The sequence below is a fragment of the Bubalus bubalis genome, chromosome 3, assembly GCF_019923935.1.
Source record: "Bubalus bubalis isolate 160015118507 breed Murrah chromosome 3, NDDB_SH_1, whole genome shotgun sequence".
Lineage (NCBI taxonomy): Eukaryota > Metazoa > Chordata > Mammalia > Artiodactyla > Bovidae > Bubalus > Bubalus bubalis.
Genome location: NC_059159.1, coordinates 101,321,112 through 101,347,951, shown reverse-complemented (window position 1 = coordinate 101,347,951; position 26,840 = coordinate 101,321,112). Strand labels below are relative to the sequence as shown.

The 26,840-nt window shown below is 34.2% G+C and overlaps 1 protein-coding gene across 5 annotated transcripts in view; it reads right to left on the bottom strand.

The window, feature by feature from the left end:
* KIAA2026 (KIAA2026 ortholog) overlaps positions 1-26,840 on the bottom strand; it is a 116,114-nt gene that overhangs the window by 14,653 nt on the left and 74,621 nt on the right. For 4 of the 5 annotated variants that reach the window (XM_006080597.4, XM_025279072.3, XM_044939904.2 and 1 more), the window contains one exon: positions 21,013-21,102. The exons of the other annotated variant lie outside the window; for it this stretch is intronic. In XM_006080597.4, the coding sequence (XP_006080659.3) occupies positions 21,013-21,102 (90 nt within the window). The remainder of the gene's footprint in view (positions 1-21,012; positions 21,103-26,840) is intronic. 5 annotated transcript variants of the gene reach the window in all.

Genomic DNA, 26,840 nt, shown 5'->3' with positions numbered 1-26,840 from the left:
ACAAGGCGTATTAACAACATTCCTTTTTCTACATCTCAACTTTTATTTGGTTCAAAAATGAAATGGTGACTGTGGAAATAAATTTTTCCTAAGCTAAAGAGGGAAAGTCGCTCAGTCATGTCCAACTCTTTGCTACCCTATGGACTATACAGTCCATGGAATTATACAGGCCAGAATACTGGAGAGGGTAGCTGTTCCCTTCTCCAAGGGATCTTCCCAACCCAGGGATTGAAACCAGGTCTCCTGCATTGCAGGCAGACTCTTAACCAGCTGAGCCACCAGGAAGATGATGCTGTTAAAGTGCTGCACTCAATATGCCAGCAAATTTGGAAAACTCAGCAGTGGCCACAGGACTGGAAAAGGTCAGTTTTCATTCCAATCCCAAAGAAAGGCAATGCCAAAGAATGTTCAAACTATTGCACAATTGCACTCATCTCACACGCTAGCAAAGTAATGCTCAAAATTCTCCAAGCCAGGCTTCAACACTACATGAACTGTGAACTTCCAGATGTTCAAGCTAGATTTAGAAAAGGCAGAGGAACCAGAGATCAAATTGCCAACATCCGTTGAATCACTGAAAAAGCAAGACAGCTCCAGAAAAAACATCTACTTCTGCTTTATTAACTATGCCAAAGCCTTTGACTGTGTGGTTCACAACAATCGGTGGAAAATTCTTCAAGAGATGGTAATACCAGACAACCTAACCTGACTCCTGATAAATCTGTATACAGGTCAAGAAGCAACAGTTAGAATAGGACATGGAACAACAGACTGGTTCCAAATTGGGAAAGGAGTACCTCAAGGGTGTATAATTCACCCTGCTTATTTAACTTAAATGCAGAGTACATCATACAAAATGCCAGGCTGGATGAAGCACATGCTGGAATCAAGATTGCTGGGAGAAATATCAATAACCTTAGATACACAGAAAACACTCACCCTTATGGCAGAAAGCAAAGAGGAACTAAAGAGCCTCTTGATGAAAATGAAAGAGGAGAATAAAAAAGTTGGCTTAAAACTCAACATTCAGAAAACTAAGATCATAGCATTTGGTCCCATTACTTCATGGCAAACAGATGCGGAAACAGTGCAAACAGTGAGAGACTATTTTTTTGGGCTCCAAAATCACTGCAGACGGTGACTGCAGCTGTGAAATTAAAAGATGCTTGCTCCTTGGACGAAAAGCTACGACCAACCTAGAGAGCATTTTAAAAAGCAGAGACATTCCTTCGCCAACAAAGGTCTGTATAGTCAAAAGCTATGGTTTTTCCAGTAGTCATGTATGGATGTGAGAGTTGGTGTGAGAGTTGGACCATAAAGAAAGCTAAGTGCCGAAGAATTTATGCTTTTGAACTGTCATGCTGGAGAGGACTCTTGAGAGTCCCTTGGACTGCAAGGAGATCAAGTCAGTCAGTTCTAAAGGAAATCAGTCCTGAATATTCATTGGAAGGACTGATACTGAAGCTGAAACTCCAATACTTTGGCCACCTGATTCGAAGAATTGACTCAATGGAAAAGACCCTGATGCTGGGAAAGATTGAAGGCAGGAGGAGAAGGGGACGGCAGAGGAGGAGATGGTTGGATGGCATCACCAACTTGATGGACATTAGTTTGAGAAAGCTCCCCGAACTGGTGATGGACACAGAGGCCTGTCGTCCTTAAGTCCATGGAGTCACAAGAGTCAGACACGACTGAGCAACTGAACTAAACTGAACTGAAGCTAAGGAGAGCAGAAAGAGGAAAGATAGAAGGAATGAAGCTGGGGAGAATATGCTCTTCCTGGTATAATTAAGTGGAAAAGTGTTAAAAGACTAGGGGGTGCCAGCATGCTGAATTCCTTATTGTGTGTGCAAGCTAAGTCACATCAGTTGTGTCAGATTCTTTGCAACCCTATGAACTATAGAGCCCACCAGGATCCTCTTGTCCATGAGATTCTCTAGGCAAGAATACTGGAGTGGACAACCATGCCTTCCCCCAGTTATTAACTGGAAGTTAATATGAAGAAGAATGACAGATTTGAGTTAACCTAGGCAGTATGGTTGCTGTATAAGTTACCATAGTGGTGGTGGAGCAGGGAATACAGAACTAACAGAATTGCAGGACGTTTAGGACTAGGTAGTTGAGGCACATGAAGTGGAGACTGTGTAACTGGATACTATTTCAAGACATTTATCATCTCTGTTTGTGTTTTGACTAAATTACAATATTAATTTTTATAGGAAAGAATTTGAAACATATTAGGAAGACTTTACCTTTTGATTTTATTTTGGTTACTAAATTTTAATTAATCTAATGCCCAGAAAATATATGACTGAACTAATAGCACACAGGGAAGGGGTCATATAAATTCATCAGAGAACAGACTTCTAACTTTCATATAACTCTGTTTCACCCACTGACCTGTTTGTAAATGTCTAAGGTCTTTAACTTTATATATGTTTTTTTGGCCTTCTTCCCTTTCTTTAGTCTAAATATTTGCAACTTGGGGTAGTGATGGTGTGGCTCCTAATTTATATTTGAAAATGCCTATTTAATCACTCTGTATTTAAAAAAAAGTTTATTATTTCCATAACACAAATTACAGAAAGTAAAGGCTGATAAAATGTTTGACTAGCGAAGATACACATAAAGGATATAATGACCTCCACAAAAGGGCATCCCTATACCTGCCATAGGGTATGTGTGTTATCGATCAAAAGGTGGGACATGTTTAAAAAAAAATTCAGACTCACTACTCTGGGACTGGTGTTTGATGCAGTAGTGTACTTTAATCACTTGACAGTAAAGAGAAACTCACACTGCTTGTTTCATTTATTATCTTCTTTGGTCAATATAACCCAAATGGATTTAAAATAGTGTGTTCTTTTCTACCCAGTGCTGATCTCAAGAGTATCACAGTATACAATGAAACTAATGTAGAGAACTTATAAATTTTATAAGTTCTCTAAAATTTATAAGTTTTATAAGTTTTATAAAAATTTATAAGTTCTCTAAATTTTTAAATAAAGTTAGCCAAATAGTAATAATCTGACTTAACTTAGATCTAATATAAAATAAAAATCCATTTAAAATTAAATAAGTATTTCCTGAACTTTCAATCAGATTAACTGAAAGTTAGCAATAGCTTTTCTGACTGACCAACTTTATATACACAGATAAAGGAAAAACTATCATGATTCTAGGATGAAATTTTTAAAGCTAAAGGGGAACTTGGCAGACATAATTTTACAGATGGAAAATGTCTAAGGTAAACAGAGAAGTACTTATAGGTGGGAGAAGACTTTAGAACTTTAGATCTCCTGAATGCTAAAATCCATTTTCTTTCCACTGCACAAAGCCACTTCTCATGGCTTACATATAGACAGTCCCTAAAGAAGAGACTGTATTGTGGAATTCCTATATTTACATATCTCTGTGATGCAAATATTAAAATCTCTAAAATTTACATTAATTAAAATAGTACTTAAAACTACGGTGATCTAAAGTTTAAAAGTGAATTAAAAAACAGGAAAACAGCAAGCTCCCCATCTCCAAATACATAAGAGACAATATGGCTACAATGAAAATCAGAAAGGCTCTTACAATCTTCATCTGCACTGATCAATAGAGAATAAAAGATAAAGATGGTAGGTAGACAAAAATTTAGAGATGAGCTAACATCTATCCTACTCAAACTCTTACAGAAAATTGCAGAGGAAGGTAAACTACCAAACTCATTCTATGAAGCCACCATCACCCTAATACCAAAGCCTGACAAAGATGCCACGAAAAAAGAAAACTTCAAGTCAGTATCACTGATGAACATGGATGCAAACATCCTTAACAAAATTCTAGCAAACAGAATCCAACAACATATTAAAAAGATCAACATCATGACCAAGTGGGCTTTATCCCAGGGATGCAGGGTTTGTCAATATTCGCAAATCAATCAATGTGACACATCACATTAACAAATTGAAAGATAAAAACCATATGAAAGGATAAATAAAATTGACAAACCATTAGCCAGACTCATCAAGAAACAAAGGGAGAAAAATCAAATCAATAAAATTAGAAATGAAAATGGAGAGATCACAACACACAACACAGAAATACAAAGGATCATAAGAGACTACTATCAACAATTATATGCCAATAAAATGGACAACGAGGAAGAAATGGACAAATTCTTAGAAAAGTACAACTTTCCAAAACTCGACCAGGAAGAAATAGAAAATCTTAACAGACCCATCACAAGCACGGAAATTGAAACTGTAATAAAAAATCTTCCAGCAAACAAAAGCCCAGGTCCAGATGGCTTCACAGCTGAATTCTACCAAAAATTTAGAGAAGAGCTAACACCTATCCTGCTCAAACTCTTCCAGAAAATTGCAGAGGATGGTAAACTTCCAAACTCATTCTATGAGGCCACCATCACCCTAATACCAAAACCTGACAAAGATCCCACAAAAAAAGAAAACTACAGGCCAATATCACTGATGAACATAGATGCAAAAATCCTTAACAAAATTCTAGCAATCAGAATCCAACAACACATTAAAAAGATCATACACCATGACCAAGTGGGCTTTATCCCAGGGATGCAAGGATTCTTCAATATCCGCAAATCAATCAATGTAATACACCACATTAACAAATTGAAAAATAAAAACCATATGATTATCTCAATAGATGCAGAGAAAGCCTTTGACAAAATTCAACATCCATTTATGATCAAAACTCTCCAGAAAGCAGGAATAGAAGGAACATACCTCAACATAATCAAAGCTATATATGACAAACCCACAGCAAACATTATCCTCAATGGTGAAAAATTGAAAGCATTTCCTCTAAAGTCAGGAACAAGACAAGGGTGCCCACTTTCACCATTACTATTCAACATAGTTTTGGAAGTTTTGGCCACAGCAATCAGAACAGAAAAAGAAATAAAAGGAATCCAAATTGGAAAAGAAGAAGTAAAGCTCTCACTGTTTGCAGATGATATGATCCTCTACATAGAAAACCCTAAAGACTCCACCAGAAAATTACTAGAACTAATCAATGACTATAGTAAAGTTGCAGGATATAAAATCAACACACAGAAATCCCTTGCATTCCTATACACTAATAATGAGAAAACAGAAAGAGAAATTAAGGAAACAATTCCATTCACCATTGCAACGGAAAGAATAAAATACTTAGGAATATATCTACCTAAAGAATCTAAAGACCTATATATAGAAAACTATAAAACACTGGTGAAAGAAATCAAAGAGGACACTAACAGATGGAGAAATATACCATGTTCATGGATTGGAAGAATCAATATAGTGAAAATGAGTATACTACCCAAAGCAATCTATAGATTCAATGCAATCCCTATCAAGCTACCAACAGCATTCTTCACAGAGCTAGAACAAATAATTTCACAATTTGTACGGAAAAACAAAAAACCTCGAATAGCCAAAGCGATCTTGAGAAAGAAGAATGGAACTGGAGGAATCAACCTACCTGACTTCAGGCTCTACTACAAAGCCACAGTTATCAAGACAGTATGGTACTGGCACAAAGACAGAAATATAGATCAATGGAACAAAATAGAAAGCCCAGAGATAAATCCACACACATATGGACACCTTATCTTTGACAAAGGAGGCAAGAATATACAATGGATTAAAGACAATCTCTTTAACAAGTGGTGCTGGGAACTCTGGTCAACCACTTGTAAAAGAATGAAACTAGAACACTTTCTAACACCATACACAAAAATAAACTCAAAATGGATTAAAGATCTCAACGTAAGACCAGAAACTATAAAACTCCTAGAGGAGAACATAGGCAAAACACTCTCTGACATACATCACAGCAGGATCCTCTATGACCCACCTCCCAGAATATTGGAAATAAAAGCAAAAATAAACAAATGGGACCTAATTAACCTTAACAGCTTCTGCACATCAAAGGAAACTATTAGCAAGGTGAAAAGACAGCCTTCAGAATGGGAGAAGATAATAGCAAATGAAGCAACTGACAAACAACTAATCTCGAGAATATACAAGCAACTCCTACAGCTCAACTCCAGAAAAATAAATGACCCAATCAAAAAATGGGCCAAAGAACTAAATAGACATTTCTCCAAAGAAGACATACAGATGGCTAACAAACACATGAAAAGATGCTCAACATCACTCATTATCAGAGAAATGCAAATCAAAACCACTATGAGGTACCATTTCACACCAGTCAGAATGGCTGCGATCCAAAAGTCTACAAGTAATAAATGCTGGAGAGGGTGTGGAGAAAAGGGAACCCTCTTACACTGTTGGTGGGAATGCAAACTAGTACAGCCACTATGGAGAACAGTGTGGAGATTCCTTAAAAAACTGGAAATAGACCTGCCTTATGATCCAGCAATCCCACTGCTGGGCATACACACTGAGGAAACCAGAAGGGGAAAGAGACACGAGTACCCCAATGTTCATCGCAGCACTGTTTATAATAGCCAGGACATGGAAGCAACCTAGATGTCCATCAGCAGATGAATGGATAAGAAAGCTGTGGTACATATACACAATGGAGTATTATTCAGCCATTAAAAAGAATACATTTGAATCAGTTCTAATGAGGTGGATGAAACTGGAGCCTATTATACAGAGTGAAGTAAGCCAGAAAGAAAAACACCAATACAGAATACTAACACATATATATGGAATTTAGAAAGATGGTAACAATAACCCTGTGTACGAGACAGCAGAAGAGACACTGATGTATAGAACAGTCTTATGGACTCTGTGGGAGAGGGACAGGGTGGGAAGATTTGGGAGAATGGCATTGAAACATGTAAAATATCATGTATGAAATGAGTTGCCAGTCCAGGTTCGATGCACGATACTGGATGCTTGGGGCTGGTGCACTGGGACGACCCAGAGGGATGGAATGGGGAGGGAGGAGGGAGGAGGGTTCAGGATGGGGAACACATGTATACCTGTGGCGGATTCATTTTGATATTTGGCAAAACTAATACAATTATGTAAAGTTTAAAAATAAAATAAAATTAAAAAAAAAAAAAAAAACCCATATGATTATCTCAATAGATACAGAGAAAGCCTTTGACAAAATTCAACATCCATTTATGATAAAAACCCTCCAGAAAGCAGGCATAGAAGGAACATACCTCAACATACTGCTACTGCTAAGTCACTTCAGTCATGTCCGACTCTGTGCGACCCCATAGACAGCAGCCCACCAGGCTCTGCCGTCCCTGGGATTCTCCAGGCAAGAACACTGGAGTGGGTTGCCATTTCCTTCTCCAATGCATGAAAGTGAAAAGTGAAAGGGAAGTCGCTCAGTCGTGTCCGAGCCTCAGCGACCCCATGGACTGCAGCCTTCCAGGCTCCTCCGTCCATTACCAGGCAAGAGTACTGGAGTGGGGTGCCATTGCCTTCTCCGACATAATAAAAGCCGTATATCATAAACCCACCGCAAACATTATCCTCAAAGGTGAAAAATTGAAAGCATTTCCCCTAAAGTCAGGAACAAGACAAGGATGCCCAGTTTCACCGCTGCTATTCAACATAGTTTTGGAAGTTTTAGCCATAGCAATCAGAGAAGAAAAAGAAATGAATCCAAATTGGAAAAGAAGAAGTAAAACTCCTACTGTTTGCAGATGACATGATTCTCTACATAGAAAACCCTAAAGACTCCACCAGAAAACTACTAGAGCTAATCAATGAATATAGTAAAGTTGCAGGATATAAAATTAACACAGAAATCCCTTGCATTCCTATACACTAACAATGAGAAAACAGAAAGAGAAATTAAAGAAACAATTCCATTCACCATAGCAATGAAAAGAATAAAATACTTAGGAATAAATCTACTATCTAAAGAAACAAAAGATTTATATATAGAAAACTATAAAACATTGATGAAAGAAATCAAAGATGACACAAATAGATAGAGAAATATACCATGTTCATGGATCAGAAGAATCAACATAGTGAAAATGAGTGTACTACCCAAAGAAATCTATAGATCCAATGCAATCCCTATCAAGCTACCAACGGTATTTTTCAGAGAACTAGAACAAATAATTTCACAATTTGTATGGACATACAAAAAACGTCGAATAGTCAAAGCAATCTTGAGAAAGAAGAATGGAACTGGAGGAATCAACCTGCCTGACTTCAGGCTATACTACAAACCTACAGTCATCAGGACAGTATGGTACTGGCACAAAGACAGAAACGTAGATCAATGGAACAAAATAGAAAGCCCAGAGATAAATCCACACACCTATAGACACCTTATCTTTGACAAATGAGGCAAGTATACACAATGGAGAAAAGACACTCTTTTTAACAAGTGGTACTGGGAAAACTGGTCAACCACTTGTAAAAGAATGAAACTACAACACTTTTTAGAACTAACATCCAAAAAAGATGTCCTTTTCATTATAGGGGGCTGGAATGCAAAAGCAGGAAGTCAAGAAACACCTGGGGTAACAGGCAAATTTGGCCTTGGAGTACAGAATAAAGCAGGGCAAAGGCTAATAAGAGTTCTGCCAAAGAATGCACTGGTCATAGCAAACGCCCTCTTCCAACAACACAAGAGAAGACTCTACACATGGACATCACCAGATGGTCAGTACTGAAATCAGAATGATTATATTCTTTGCAGCCAAAGATGGAGAAGCGCTATACAGTCAGCAAAAACAATACCAGGAGCTGACTATGGCTCAGATCATGAACTCCTTATTGCCAAATTCAGACTGAAATTGAAGAAAGTGGAGAAAACCACTAGACCATTCAGGTATGACCTAAATCAAATCCCTTATGACTACACAGTGGAAGTGAGAAATAGATTTAAGAGACTAGATCTGATAGACAGAGGGCCTGATGAACTATGGATGGAGGTTCATGACATTGTACAGGAGACAGGAATCAACACCATTCCCAAGAAAAATTAATGCAAAAAAGCAAAATGGCTGTCTGGGGAGGCCTTACCAATAGCTGTGAAAAGAAGAGAAGTGAAAAGCAAAGGAGAAAAGGAAAGATACAAGCATCTGAATCCAGAGTTCCTAAGAATAGCAAGGAGAGATGAGAAAGCCTTCCTCAGGGATCAATGCAAAGAAATAGAGGAAAACAACAGAAAGGGAAAGACTAGAGATTTCTTCAAGAAAATTAGAGATATTAAGAGAACATTTCAGGCAAAGATGGGCTTGATAAAGGACAGAAATGGTAGGGACCTAACAGAAGCAGAAGATATTAAGAAGAGGTGGCAAGAATACACAGAAGAACTATAAAAAAAAGATCTTCGTGACCCAGATAATCACAATGGTGTGATCACTCACCTAGAGCCAGACATCCTGAAATGTGCAGTCAAGTGGGCCTTAGAAAGCATCACTACAAACAAAGCTAGTGGAGGTGATGGAATTCCAGTTGAGCTATTCCAAATCCTGAAAGATGATGCTGTGAAAGTTCTGCACCCAATATGACAGCCCAAATTTGGAAAACTCAGCAGTGGCCACAGGACTGGAAAAGGTCAGTTTTCAATCCAACCCCAAAGAAAGGCAATGCCAAAGAATGCTCAAATTACTGCACAACTGCACTCATCTCATATGCTAGTATAGTAATGCTTAAAATTCTCCAAGCTAGGCTTCAGCAATACGTGAACTGTGAACTTCCAGATGTTCAAGCTGGTTTTAGAAAAGGCAGAGGAACCAGAGATCAAATTGCCAACATCCGTTGAATCATCGAAAAAGCAAGAGAGTTCCAGAAAAACATCTATTTCTGCTTTAGTGACTATGCCAAAGTCTTTGACTGTGTGGATCACAATAAACTGTGGAAAATTCTTAAAGAGACAGGAATACCAGACCACCTGACCTGCCTCTTGAGAAACTTGTATGCAGGTCAAGAAGCAACAGTTAGAACTGGACATGGAACAACAGACTGGTTCCAAATAGGAAAAGGAATATGTCAAGGCTGTATATTGTCACCCTGCTTATTTAACTTATACGCAGAGTACATCATGAGAAACGCTGGGCTGGATGAAGCACAAGCTGGAATCAAGATTGCCGGGAGAAATATCAATAACCTCAGATATGCAGATAACACCACCCTTATGGCAGAGAGTGAAGAAGAACTAAAGAAGAAAGTGAAAAGAGGAGAGTGAAAAAGTTGGCTTAAAGCTCAACATTCAGAAAACGAAGATCATGGTATCCGGTCCCATCACTTCATGGGAAATAGATGGGGAAACAGTGGAAATAGTGTCAGACTTTATTTTTATGGGCGCCAAAATCACTGCAGATGGTGATTGCAGCCATGAAATTAAAAGATGCTTACTCCTTGGAAGGAAAGTTATGACCAACCTATATAGCATATTAAAAAGCAGAGACATTACTTTGTCAACAAAGGTCAGCCTAGTCTAGGCTATGGTTTTTCCAGTGGTTGTGTATGGATGTGACAGTTCGACTACAAAGAAAGCTGAGTGCCAAAGATTTGATATTTTTTGTGGTGTTGGAGAAGACTCTTGAGAGTCCCTTGGACTGCAAAGACATCCAACCAATCCATCCTGAAGAAATCAGTCCTGGGTGTTCATTGGTAGGACTGATGTTGAAGCTGAAACTCCAATACTTCTGAGCAACTGACCTGAACTGAACTGAGAACACTTTCTAACAGCATACACAAAAATAAACTCAAAATGGATTTAAGATCTAAATGTAAGACCAGAAACTATAAAACTCCTAGTGGAAAACATAGGCAAAATACTCTCTGATGTAAATCATAGCAGGATCCTCTATGACCCATCTCTCAGAGTAATGGAAATAAAAGCAAAAATAAACAAATGGGATCTAATTAAACTTAAAAGCTTTTCCACAACGAACGAAACTATAAGCAAGGTGAAAAGACAGCCTCAGAATGGGAGAAAATAATAGCAAATGAAGTACTGACAAAGAGTTAATCTCAAAAATATACAAGCAACTCTTGCAGCTCAATTCCAGAAAATTAAGCAACCCAATCAAAAAATGGGCCAAAGAACTAAACAGACATTTCTCCAAAGAAGACATACAGATGGCTAACAAACACATGAAAAGATGCTCAACATCACTCATGATCAGAGAAATGCAAATCAAAACCATAATGAGGTACTATCTCACGCAGGTCAGAATGGCTGCTATCAAAAAATCTACAAACAATAAATGCTGGAGAGGGTATACAGAAAAAGAAACCCTCTTAAACCGTTGGTGGGAATGCAAACGAGTACAGCCACTATGGAGAACAGTGTGGAGATTCCTTAAAAAAACTGGAAATAGAACTGCCATACGACCCAGCAATTCCACTGCTGGGCATACACACCGAGGAAACCAGAACTGAAAGAGACACGTGTACCCCAATGTTCATCGCAACACTGTTTATAATAGCCAGGACATGGAAGCAACCTAGATGTCCATCGGCAGACGATTGGATAAGAAAGCTGTGTTACATATACACAATGGAATATTACTCAGCCATTAGAAAGAATGCATTTGAATCAGTTCTAATGAGGTAGATGAAACTCGAGCCTATTATACAGAGCGAAGTCAGTCAGAAAGAAAAACACCAATACGGTATATTAATGCATATATATGGAATTTAGAAAGATGGTAACGATGACCCTATATGCAAGATAGCGAAGAGACACAGATGTAAAGAACAGATTTTTGGACTCTGTGGGAGAAGGCGAGGGTGGGATGACTTGAGAGAATAGCACTGAAACATGTATATTATCATATGCGAAACAGATCGCCAGTCCAGGTTCGATACATGAGACAGGGTGCTCATATCTGGTGCACTGGGATGACCCAGAGGGATGGGATGGGGAGGGAGGTGGGAGGGAGGTGGGAGGGAGGTTCAGGATGGGAAACACATGTACACCCATGGCTGATTCATGTGAATGTATGGCAAAAACCACCACAATATTGTAAAGTAATGAGCCTCCAACTTAAAAAAAAAAGAAAAAGAACAGAAAAAAAAAAAAGATGGTAGAAAGACTAAGGAGTAAATGGTTATTTGTGGAACAGTGTTATAACTGTTTCTATAATAAAAAATACATTTTATAAGCTTTACATATATAAGTTTAGTCCTGACTTTTCTTTATAAACAGGTATGTCAATATGGGGATAAATGAACTATTTCTAATAATTAGAATTCTATTTTCAGGAATAAAAAATGTTTCCAAAATAATCCCAATGTGTTACATAAACTTAATAATCCAAATCTTTACTGATGGTCACTTTAAAAAGAGAGTGATATATCTTTTTTTAATAAATTTACTATAAAGTTTAACATGAACTATGAATTCAAGCACACACCATGGAACCAAAAGTATACAGTATGATCTAAATTTGAGGCTTACCTTTCAATATTTTCTCATCCAATGTCCACAGCAGCTGTAGATTGCCAGCCCCTTTCCATGAGATGGCTAAACTGTCAAATACTAAAGCTTTTATAACCTGATAGGGATTACTACAACAAGGAGTTCATCTATGGTCACAAGATAAGTGCTTTATTATATTATGCAGTTTTATAAGCTTTATAATGTGATATGTTAATAACCTAAGGAACCACAAGAGAAAGATACTCTGAAAAAACTTACAAAACTACACAATATTGTAAAATGGAAAACTAAGTCTGTTTGTGTGAAATGAGTGGGGAGGGAAACTTACCTTGCAACTAAAGAAAAACTCCATTCTGCTGCAGTAATCTGGGATGGGTATGACAGACCAGCATTAATACTGGCTGGGGTGTTGCGAGGAGAGGGAATTGGCAATCTACTGATGCTGGGGACACTGAACATCTAGAAGGAAGAAAAGAGGAAAACAAATAAATTCTAGATTTATTAAATGTCTCATCATTATGGATCTTTTGCACATTTAATAAGTTGAGATACTCTGAATATTAGGTTAAAGTAATTGGTTTATACAATTCATTCTGTTACTTCTAGATTTTCTTACACCAATTTCTAAACAAAATCGATATCAACTGTTGTATGCAGAAAAAGATTATCATATATAAATACGTAAAGAATATTTTTAAATTGAAATGGTATTATTGTGATGATAAAAATATAATTTTTATTAAAAAGAAGAGTTCAAAAACATAATGTATATGAAAAAGGCATCAATGCTCTCTTTCTACATGCTTCTATTTATATGTGTTGCTGGAGCACAGAAACAGGGATCATAAAACAGAGCATTTTTTGTTATAGGCTTGGTTCTTGTCACAGACATAAATCATATGGTGGAAAGGGATTATATAATAATACATCATGCTTTTCCAAGAAAATTCAAATAGTTTTTAGAAAAGTCAAATGGATTTATATATAAAGATGTCTTATTTAAAAACATTAGGAGTATCCAAAGTTGGAATAATTTAATGGAAATGGATAAAAACATAGCACAAATTAACTGGAATTAAGCATTTTAATAATTTAATTATTTCACATTCTCCTTAATCTAAGTAATAGTAAATGAAAAAGTAACAAGCATTTACTTTTTTTTCTTATTGCTCACCTAAAGAAACTACCACTATATTAATATATTGCTGCATATTCACAGTTTTGGGGGTAAAATACCACATTCATCTTGGTGGTATACAGTCTCTTGAAAAAGTACTAGTTAGACAATATAGTGAAGTGTTTGAATATTAGTATGGAAGAAGTTAAAAAAAGTATTTTAACACTACCAGAGGTCTTAATATGAACTATTCTATCATATACTAATGTTTTCTCTTTAGGTACTCTTACCCACTTTCTCTTAATACTAATTCAATAGGAAACAAAAGCATTTAAAGATATCCAACACTGCGCAGCACGTATAATGTTTCCATTTTATTTCTAAATGAGCATTTAACTAGAAAGCATGATGATAAACAACTACATCAGTGATAATACTGGAAATTTCAGTGTCATTTGACTTTGTAGAGACAGTGGACAGATCACATTCCCAGTAAAGTAGTCATTATTACTGGGGAAGAAAATCTAACAATATGGATATAACTGGTGGTATGTAACCACTTCCATTCATAAAGAAGAAAAAATCCTGGATTAGAAATTAACTACTGAATAGTATCTGAATCTGACCCTTTTTAGTAAACTGGTGGTAGCAAAGAGGTTAATAACATTTTATCAAATCTACACCTGTTATCAGAAAGGTGGGTTCTCAAGCAATTCACAGCACAATCTGAATCACTACGTAATGCTACATTGGTAACATCAGAGCATAAAAAGTTCCATGTAAATGAAATTATGACTGGGGATACACTAAAAGTAGGGTCAGTATTCTACTTATTTTTACTTTCTCAGGCTCCATTACAATACCCAGCACACAGCAGGTCCACAATAAGTACTCAAACCACAGAAGTAAATTTCTAAGCTGAGATTTTCTACTTAGCTGGAAAGATTTTTAAAAATTGATAAACATTCTTAAAATACATGTCTTCCAGATTTTCTGAACACACAATGAATATAATTTAACTCTTACTGACTTGTTTATCATTATGAACAAGCCATTGTTTCATATTTTAAAGCAGTGACGCTAGGGTTTATGGGGCTATAACCTATATTCCTGTATTAAGTGGTTATTGATTACTGTTAGTTTTGGACCCTGAAATCTTTTTTGTTTCTTAAATTGTCTATCAGTATTTCATGCAACTAAATCTGCCTTAAAATACTTTTGTCCTAATTAAAAGCACTTGCTACAACTAGCATCATATCTTCATTAAAAGAAACTGGTTTCATACAAGGATATATATATATATATTTTTTTTTTTTTTTCTATTTTAAAGTGCTAGAGATCCATATGTGGACTCTGTCTTCTATTTAGACTCTTTTTTATTCTTTGGTAGATCTAGATTAATTTTCCTTTAATATATAATGTATCACTTTTACCTTCGTTATCTATAGAGTATAATAAAATGGTAGGGAAGTTTTATTGAGTTGGACACGACTGAGCGACTGAACTGAACTGAATCTTCTCTATTGTTTGGATGATATTCTTCCCTAATTCACAAAAGGTATTAAACTATTCTATCTTTAAATTTTGGGAGCTTTACAAAGATTTTGATTTCTTCTGTAATATAAACAAACAGAATGATACAAAGTTCATTTTTGGTCTCAAGCACCTTATGGATTTAAATTCAATTTGTCAGAACTCTTGTCAGTGAAAGGCAGTACAGTTAAATAGAAATAGATAAATTAAATAGAAAATAATAAAAATTTACTTGGGGCTTTGAAAAATATTTGGCATTTAAACTTACTTATATTTGAGTAAGTGTGTATGATATGTAATTCAAAAGAGTTTAAGGCAAATTATAAAAGCTGCACTATGAAGCTCTAACTATAGAAGGATCTGTCACCTAGTTCAATTCTTCCTTGAAGTTCACTCCATGCTGAGAACATGCAGTATTATTTCTCTGGCTGATGTAAAAAATACAAAACACTTTCCCTTTTTAATTGGAACTTTCATTGGGAGAAAATAGTTTCAAATATTACTTTTAGGAAAGTTTCCCTGATGGGATACAGACTACGCCAAATTCCAGTAAGTGGAAACAGTGAGCACTATTAATAGGAGTTAGTATCCAGTTCTCAGTTGAGCTGAGTACTTATTAAATGTCAAAAAAAAAAAAAAAAAAAAAAAGCCCTTAAGTGAGACCTACCATAGACAAATGAAGATAATGCATTCTCAGATAATTTGGTGACTACAGTCAGTTGAAGCTTTGTCTTACTAGCCAGCTATTGTTCTGGTTCATGTTTCCTGTCATCTAGTTCTCTTTCCTTACTATTATTTTGAGTATGTCAGTTTATATTTGATTCTTCATAAAGTCCATATGTTATCTACCTTTCCACCCTTACTCCCAAATAATACATAAACATGTCATTGAGTGAGTGAAGCAAGTGCCTAGAAGTAGTGACTCCTGAATTTAAATAGCTTGAAAATCAAAGATCAAGTCTTTTATAAAAGGACAGGAGTCAGCCCAACCAATCCTGATTAAAGATTTATCCTCAGGATTGGGGAGAAAAAGCTTAAGCTCTAAAGTGAATTACTTGAGGATCAAGACTTTCAGCCTCTGAATATCTACCAAGTTCCTTGGTGTTATGTACAGTACACAGACCACATACTCATTGAGGAAGTACTCATTGAGGAAGTATGTGCCTAATGAATAAGACTAGAATATGACAGGTAGAGGAACTTATTTATTATACAGGGTTTCCAAAAGGTTATTTTAATTTTTTGAAAGCTTTAAATATGACTAACGGCAAAGCATCTTCCCCCCCACAGCTGAGAGTTTTTTCAGTTTTGTTAACCTTTATCAAAAGATCTAGAATAAGAAAATAAGATACAAAATGATATAATCATCAAAACTTATTTAAGGATAATTTAGATATTACTGCAATCTCTGCATGACTGATACTTGAGGCCAGATAATTCTTTGTTGTGGGGGGCTATCGTGGGCATTATAAGATTATACAATGTAGAATATTTTTAGTAGCACTACTGGCCTCTATCCATTAAGTGTCAGTACCACCTCTTCAACTATCAATATCAATATATATCAATCAAATATATCTTAAGACATTGCCAAAGTCTCATAGTGGGGGTGCAAAATCATTCCTCATTGATAACCACTGGCTTTTACAAAACTCTGACAAAAACTAGGGTGTAATCATCTTTGATCCAAGCTTCTGATTTCTCTAATGTTTGATCTAGTTAATGCACAGCCTTTGGTTAAGCAAGAGAAGTCCTATTATTATGAATTTAAATTATTTCAAGAACATAGTAAAGATTAATTTTATTCATGACTTGTAATTTCTTCCTAATTCTCTTAAAACATGTCTTACAAAAAAACTACGCTTTTTGACATACTGTAATTATTGTATATATATATTTGGATGTTTTTAAAAGTTAACAATTTCACAAATACTTCCATATAGTAACAATGATCTACAAATATTTTATTTTACCAGCCTTATGACATACCACTGTTAATATTATTGCTCTCTCTACTATGAGAGAGATATTGAACATAATATCATGTAAATTACTTTTGGGGGGGATAGGGGAGTAATGTGCAAATAGGGGAGGATAAAAGTTAAATACTAACTATGACTACAGGACCAAAGTGTACAGACAGTTTTATAGCCTTTATTACACACTGAATATGAAATCTGGAAATATCTGAAGTCTTAAAACCTGCTCAGTGCTGAAGTGATTAACTGCTAAAAGGTGTATTAGAAAGATATGGTATTATATTTTAAATTTTAGTTTATCTATATTGATGACTATCATTTATCATGTCGTAGTCCAGACAAGGTTTCTTTTATCTTTTTGTTTTCTGCCAAATGTTCACTTTTCCATATACCCCATCTCTACACTGACTTTTCATTATCAAAAAGACTGAAAACTCTTTTAAGATCTAAACAATACTATAAAACATAAGGAAGTTATGCAAATATGAGAGATTAGGGCCACATGAAAAATTAAAAAATATAATAACCATTTCTGTATTAGTCTTATGAAAATCTATCAGTTTGATTATTTATACAGCAAAAATGTTTAACAAATTTCAAATATAATAGGATCAGGAAAATTTATCAATATCTTAGGTGTAAAACTATCTTTCTGGAAAACTAATAAATTTCCAAAGTACAACTTTTATCTCGATTAAACCCACAAAGATAAAAACAATAAAATATCACGATGTCTTCTTTAGAGCACTAAAAAAACCCCCTATGATCTAAATAATAATGAGACAGACAAAAATTAAAGGATTTTGTCAAACTATATAATTCTATTTATCTCTGTCAGATGTCTCACTTTAACAAAACTCAGGTAGGTAATTTGTATGGCACTGAAAGATGTAAAGGACATTGATTCCTCTTTGAATAAGCCTTTAAATGAAGTAATGGGATCAAGTGAACTAAAGTAAACTCAAGAAAATTAAATCATTTATTTCTTTCTTCACACTATAAATCGTAAGTAGAATTAACTGTCCTGCAATAATGAGTAAACAATCCAGATTTTAAAAGACTAACTCTTCCAGTACAATGAGCAGTTCAATGGCAAAACCTCCAAGAGATTAAGAAAGCTTTTTTAATGGAACGTTGACCTGGATGAGGAAATGGGGTAATTCTTCCTTGTTGCTTTGGTAAGAAAAACATCTTGAAATGCCCTATAGAGAAGCTTCCCAAAACAACCAGGTGTTTAAATGAATCCATGTTAAAACCCTCTATCACATATGTAATTTCTATCTTTAGTAACAACATTTATGACAACCAAAAGTTTATGAAAGTTGATGAACAATAGAGTTGTTTTGACATTATTTTTCACAGTGATATCCTCTTATGAAGAACAATATTAATAACTTCATTTGTCTGGCAATGGTGAAGGAAGCTCACTATGCAATGAATAAACAAAATGGTTATCACTACCACCAAGTTCATACATTTCATTATTAATAAAATCTCTCAGGTCCTTACCATGAGCCCAATTTTGACAATATGGCTACTTGCTCTGCAACCATCAGTTAGGGCAAGTAAATGGACACACACAAGAAATGACAGACTGACAATGAAGAGACAGAACAAAAGCAAGCAAACAAACAAAAACCTTCAAAACATATAACCTAAAGGCCTATCTGTGAATGTTTAATAAGAGTTACTGACATCAATAGATTTTTAGGGTATCAGTACAATTATGGATATTCATAATGATCCCTGAGTTATCAAGAAAAGGGTTCAATTATGCTCAGTATAGTACCAGGAGGCAGGGAAATCTTTTTCATTAAATGATTAAAGTAAGGATTTTAGTACTGAATGTTTAGGTTTTCTAGAAAATTCAGTTAAGTGGAACCCCTACTCTCAAATGATGACAAACGAGTATTCAATACCAAAATAAAGTTCAATAAAGTTTATCATACTCAGTATCAGCTTTTGTAAAAAATAAGGAATGACACTGAGATGCAAACTTTTACTATTCCTTTATTCCTGGCCATTTTATTGATTAAGATAAGTTATTCATGAAAACAATTTTTTAGTCAGTTTATTTTAGGGCAAGTAAGCCTGTATACAGGTAATCTCAATTATTCCCAAAAAGTAAAGTTTAAACAATTTCTATTTCTTGAAGAGCAGAAAACATATTTTAAAACTACTATGCAAATACCAAGGGTTATGGACATGTCAAAAATTTAGAGACACAAAATCTAAACAATTAAAACCTATATATAACCTAAAATTTTCTGATAAACATACCCCCAAGTACTATAGAGTCAAATATTTGTAATTTATATTTTCTTTTACTCTTATAATTACTTCTGTGAAGGAAGGCAATATGCTAATCCCTTATACTACCAATGGAAATGAGGTGGATGGCTTATAAAAAAACTCTAGGATGCTTGCAAAAGTCTTTTTGTCTTACACTACATAAGTAAGCACATAAACCTATTATGCTTTGAACTATCCATTAAAAACAAAATCCTAATTTATAATATGAGAACAAATTAAGATGAATGTTATTGTTTAACTGAAGCTAATAAAAAACAAATAACAAATTTACTTAACAGAATTCTGTTTAGAGTCATGAAGTATGGACAAGTCACTAAAAATAAATGGCTTCTGCAAAAAAAAACTTTAAATATCCTGATCAAAATTTTTTTTTCCTATTAAGTAATAGAATCAATCCTTTAAAAACATACACACAAAATACATTAAAAAATACTGGTTGAGGAAAAAATATTTTAATATAGTTTGAGAAATACATCACAGAGGTTGTTTTAAAACATGTAGGGTTCATTCCACACCAAGAGATTGCTGACATATTCAAAACAAAACAAAGCAAAACAAAACAGATAACCTCTCACAGTCTTATAATGATCTAAACCATTTTTAATGGAAATAATCCTAAAATAAGTTTTCTGCATTCTCAGATTATATATTGTACACAAAAATGTATTGAACATGATGCTTTCTTAATGCATTTGATAGCTGTCCTTATCTTATCTCTTAGATTATAGCCAATAGTCTCAGGGGTATCATGTGGGATATTTCTGAAATGCTTAAGGCTGTTTTACCTCTGTATTAAATGATCTCAGAGTACTTTAATTTCCTTCCTTCAGAGTGCTACCAATATGTCCTTTCTGAACAACATATAAAATGAGTATTACAAATCTGCTGATATGAATGAAGCTTGCTGTACCTCTAACCTTATTATCATACACAATTCTAGATTAACAGGTTCTGAACAAATTCCTAAATGTGGTTTCATGACATTCCTGAGGTATAAAATAAAGAGATTTTTAAAAATAGTGATTGATTTTTTTTTTCAATGCTTAAAGCCTTCTCCATTTATTTATTGGTGTTTGTGTTTCAAATCTATGATATAATACAACTATAAGTGTCAGTTAAATGGGTATTACTGATTTAATAAATAACATAATTGAGTGTTTTACCAAGTGCTGGGTGAATAAAAATAAAGCCCTTTATACTCTATTCTTTCAAGAACAGTTAAAAGCGAAGGTAAAGGTTAATTGTGAATTTAGTATAGTGAAAGTTAAAAGAAGACCTTTAGATGCTAAAGGTTCTTAAGATACACTGTTAAGCATGTATCAAAAACATCTGGGGCAAGATTAAATAATTTACATGTTATTTACATCAGAGCTAATCCATTAAATGCATATAATTATTAATTAAGAATATCTGTAAGGTAAGCACTACCCCAAAACTACCAGTCAGAAAACAACCAACCAGTATATTGGGAAATACATAAAACTAAACCTGATAGAAACCAGGCAAACAAAATTAATTTACTTGCCCCAGCACCATGTTTGTCTACTAAAAGTGAAAACTAGACCACATAGGAAAAATAAAAGAAACATCTTTCTATTTTTCAAGCAAATTTATATGTAATTCAGGACAACAAGATTTAAAAAGGCTTTAGAAAAAGCAGGAATAAATTTTAATGCTGACAATAATAGATAGAACTTTTGGATCAACACCTACCGATTTTTTTCTATTGTTTTCCAGATCTTTGAGTTCATTCTCGATTTTTGTGATTAATTCCCTGAGTTCATCAAGATTAGTGCAAATAAGCTAAAATAAAACACAAAAACACAGCTTGATAACACATAATATAAAACACCCAAAATGTGGTAACAGAAGTTGTTTTAACACACATTGAATTCACAATTATTTGTCTTTGTAACAGTAAAATGCAAAGAAAGCTCCACAGTTGATATTTTAAAAGATATTTACTTGTTATGATGTATGAACTTCAGGCTTAGTATAAAATTAGCTGAAATTTCAACATTGGTGGTTTCATCCCACATCCCCATCTTTCAGTTTGTTTTATAATCCAGGTTTTGTTTTTTTTTTTTAAACATTCTTACTTTCATCCCAGAATGACAAAGATCTGGAAACTCACCCTAGATTTCACAAGTTACTGGATCACCTTTATGAAATGTTTCATCAAGCAGTCTCCGAGCAGGTGAATAAATGCACCCCTGGAGAACTATTGTTTTACTTTTGCTTTGGTTGCTAACTATATAACAAATTGTATCATTGCTGTTGGGACTGCTAATAAAGAGGGGCTCCAACTATATGAATATATTGAAAGAAGTTAATGAAATTAAGTATACATTCTTTACATGATCTTAGTAGTCTTTAATAAAACCAAATCCAAAGATAGCATCTATTGCCTTTCATAACTGTGTGGTTCACCTTATTTCGCTTTGGTGATATTGGCAAATGGTCAAAACAATTGGTCTTTAGTTATTAATTAATAATCAAACAAGTTTGGCTTAACTGCTAAATATTTAAACAGTGAAGCATCGGCAATATAACAAAAATATTAGTAACTACATTTTAGATCTTGTAAAATTATACTGAATGTTTCAATCAGTTTGCTAATATTCAACTTTTTTTCTAAAATAAAAAATCTGTCGTGAAAAAGAAATAGAAGATTTCTAAAACAGAACTGCAATCACATACAGGGGAAATGTTTTAGATTTAATGAAAGTCTTATAATGTGTAATACTGTATAAATGAAAAAATACTACACTTATAAAGCTATTAATTCATCATTAATTTTTATTAGTTTCATGTTTTTAAAATTCATTAATTTCTGGCAAGGGCACTGTTTTCCTAAAAGGCATATTTTCTTTTAGAAGAAAATGAACAAAAACACAAAGCAAAAGAGGATTACAACAAGATCATTCCTAGTGACAACTATGTGACAAAAATGGGAGACTAGGAGCCTCCACACTTTAAGTTGAACCATATGAAATGCTGATATGCCTTTGATCTACAAAAAAGACAATATGGTTCAACCGAATAGACTAAGAAAGAATTATCACAGATAATATAAATTATACTTAGTATTAACAATGATTAGAAACATCTACATAATTTCAAACTCACAGAACTGACAAAGCAGGGAAAACATGTATTTAGGTAACTCGAATTAACAATTTCAGAGTAGAAAACACCAGTATAACAACTAAATAGTAGGCTGTTGCTGCTGACACATTATACACATTTGCATTTGCCAAATCTAGAATTATGGAAGAAATGCTGATGGTTAAGTAGTAATGTGGCTAATTACGTAAGTGCCTTTAGAACTAGATAATGTCTTCAACTTCTATCATATCAATAAAGCCTCAGAACCATGTTAGCCCTACCCCAAGTTTCTAGTAAGTGCTCAATGGGAACTAAACTTGTATAAACTGCTATTATGACTACCATGTCAAATTTGCTATGGAACTTGCAAATGGTTACACTCCTTTCACTGAACTTGGTGTACTAGTTAATGACATGGCATGGATTTCTCATTTGCACATACGGCAAAGCTCAGAGCAATTTTCACTTGCATTTAGCTGTCTCATTATACATGAAGTAAAGGTACATTTTCTTTGTACTTTGTAGAAACTTACAGTAACTATGAAAATATATACCCCTATACCTGAACACATTCTAAAAAATTTAAGATCTTTTAATTAGCAATTAGTCATGAGATCAGAAAATATTTATATTTCATTTAAGGAAACAACGTAGTTTTGAAGTCAAACTAGGAATTATTTCTATACCTTAAGAGCTATATATTAAAAAAATACTTTCCTAGTTAGCAAGCTGTATTAAATCAGTGCTTCTCAAACTTCAATGCACATAAGAGTCACTTGGGAATCTTGTTAAAATGAGGTTTTTGATTTAATAGGTCTGAAGTGGAACCTAGGATTCTACATTTGTAACAAGTTCCGAGGTATGGGCTGCAAATCTCACATTTTTGGGCAATTATGTACTAAATGATTATGAATTACAAATCTGCATGGTCACAGAAACATTTCGTAGTATGGAGCTAAATGAGTACAAAATTTAAAAAGATTTATCTTCAAATAGGGGATGGAATACTGAATTAAAAGCACAATGTTCAATGTTAACGCACAAACGTTCCTTAAATGCCATGATTCAAACATAAATTTTACTGAATTTGAGGGTTAAATATTTTTAACAATATTTACTTTGAACTTATCTTAAAGTGACTTAATACCTACCTAACAATTTATACTCTTTAAGTACTAATATATACCTCCCTCTACATATATATGTAGTATGTAATACATATACTCCAAATATAGAGTCAAGTTATTAGAAAACTCTTGTATGGGAACATTATTCTAAATTTGTTACTTATCATTTTGAGGTTATATTTTGAGGGAAAAATAATTATTTATGTCATAATTATCATTTTGAGGTTATATTTTAAGGGAAAAATATTTATGTCAATTCTGTCATTTATACATTCTTTACAAAGTAAGGTCTGTGTGTGTGTGGCCTTTTTTGTGTGTGTGTGGGCTTTAAACTCAGCTTAATTTCAAATGATGCTTTTAAAAATAAAATAAATCCAATAAGAAAAGTTCACTTTAATAAGGAGAACATAAATTTTTTTGAACAAAGCAAAAACACCTTATTAAGACCTCCTTCTCATTACCTTAAATTTGGGGGGAAAAAAAAATCTAGGGCTTAGTGCCTCCAAAGGTGAAAGAAAGCTCCACAGCAGCTTGGATTATAGTCAGGACACACTGCCAACACTCAAAGAGAAGGTTTTCAGTCATACTGCAGAGGTTAACAAGAAGAGTTTTATCTCCCAGGAAGAACCTCTTCAAGGTTGTTAAACTCTCCCTCAAATTAATCTTTCACTTGGTGCAACTCGTCACAGTCACAAAATCATAAATTTTAGAGCTGAAAGGGACCAAAAGAAAAAAAAAAAAAGTAATTTGGTCCAAACCTTGGCCAAGGCTAAAGAGGGGTATCTCCAATTCACACACAAGCTAGTTTAACAGAGATTAAGTGACCAAAGATGACACACGCATAGAGGAATACCATGGAACCTAGGACTCCTCTTCCTCTTACATCATATTCTTTAAGGGTTCTCTCTAAGCAAAATAAAACAAATTAAAAAAAAAAATCTAACAATAATTTGAACGTGTATTATAGTTTTGAGCTTCACAGGTGGCGCCAGCGGTAAAGAATTCGCCTGCCAGCGCAGGAGCCATAAGAGATGCAGGTACTATTCCTGGGTGGGGAAGATCCCCTGGAGAAGGGAATGGCAACCCACTTCAGCACTGTCTGTAAAATCCCATGGACAGAGGAGCCTGGTGGGCTACGGTCCATGGGGTCGCAAAGAGTCGGACAGAACTGAACGACTAAGCACCATGTTATAGTTTTAGGAATTAATTTTTATCTAAGCTTTCATATCTATTAAATTTAAGTATTAAAAGGCCCTCTCTCCAACTTAAGAAGCAGATATGTGTGTATATAGTCTATAGAAATAAGTGTATATGGTGGAGAAGGGGAGGTCCTGTAGAGATCAAAAGAACTGCATAATCACATCTCAAAAAAATTACAAAGTAAATCACTATTTTAAGCTACATATTATGTCCTTCAGGTATAAATTCAATAGGTTTGAGAGATAATTACTTTATTTGTTCCAAAAAGAACGTAAGTAAGATAGCATACAAAAGTAAAACAATATGGTAAATTACATTAAAAAGCAAAGGGAAATGCAGGGAAGTCAAAATGAGTAGGTCCAAATAAAATGGATCATGTTCACTACCATTCTAATAAAACATTCCAATAATTTATTATAAAGTTATAAGCAAAAGACTAAATGCATGGTGTAAATTCAAAATCTGTATTATATTTAAACTAAAATTATATTGACATCTGTTAAAATTAGGACAGAACATTCCTTCTCACTTCTTATGATCATTCAGCAATAATGACTACTTCAAAACCTGCAAATAAAGATATCATGAGCAATATGACAAGTCTGATGAATAAATCAAAACATTTTTATACCACTATATGAGTAAAAACTGGTGTTTCTCTCAAGGTACAATATATAAAAACAGAAAAAAATTTCAGGGGGAAGTAAAATTCCATGATGTTAAAAGTGAAATAAAAAGCTGAAGCTGAAAATACTCATTTTAAGAGGCAGCAATTCAAAATAACAATATAATCAAAAGGTCCTTAACTCTGTGAGGCAGTTAAATTCTAATTTTAATTTTGATTCCAAATTGTCACATTGAGGATAGTACTTTATTTCATATCCCTTAGTTTCTCCATTGGTAAAATGGAGCAACAGTGTTTTTTTCAGAGCTATGTTAAGGATCATTGAGTTTATGGTTATGCTAAAAAACAATACTTCTATATAAATCTTAGTCAACACCTGGATTCTGGATTTTCTCTGCAAAGAAGCCTTTAGAATAAATCACACACATGGAATAGGAGCAAGCACACATGACATGGAATATGTCGGTTACCAATAAAAAGCAGAGTCATGGTACCTAAGTCTCTTAATTTTAAAACTGTATCTTATTGAGACTTGACAAACTATGTTTTAGGAATACTTTCTATGACTCTGTTATAACTGTGCACAAAAAGAAAATTCATATAATATTAGGCTTCTCTTTCAAATATTAAACATATTAATATTCTTGGTAAAAGTTAACTTTATTAAGAAAATCAATATTCACTTTTCAATCTAACAGTCTTCCCTGTACTACAAAACTGATATAGAAAAACAAAAAAATAGTCTAGTCAATTTAACAAAGTAATCAGTAAAATTGTTAAATCTGACACAAAAGCTTAAATCACCCACATGCTGATGACTAAAAATATTTCCTGACTTTTTGAAACTATTGCTAAGTAAAAACATGGCAACTTCCCCTATATGCCAAATGTATAACTCCCGATAGCACTATAGTAAGAAGGGCTAAGCACAGGTTTTCCCTCTAATATAATGATGCAAATACTACTACGTGGTTTTTCACTTTTCAAATACTTGTAGGCTTAATGATGAAATCTGACCAAATCTGAGACTTATTCCAAGCCCTTAAATTTCTGGGTAAAGTGATAAAGGTCAGTAATAGAAGCTCTTTAACAAATAATTAATTGACTTTCCTGCTCATACAGTACTGTCTGAAGCATCTGACATGCTTATTTAAAAAATAAGATAATAAAACATTAAGTTCTATCACTTAATCCTGACAACAACCTTATGAGGTGGGAACTATTATTATTACTCCATTGTACATATAAGGAATTAGAAGCTTTGAGCAGTTAACTAAGTTACAGAGTTAGTGCTAAGATGGCATTCTAACCCAAGTAGCCTGGTTGCAGAATCCACATGCTTAAGTACTATCCAGATTACTAATATCTATCTAGACCCTCTGAATCAAGGATGGACCATTAGAGGATGAAACCCAGGATTTTTCATTTTTAATAAAAGTATAAGTTTCTTTTTATGCCATTGAACATTTGAGAACCACTGA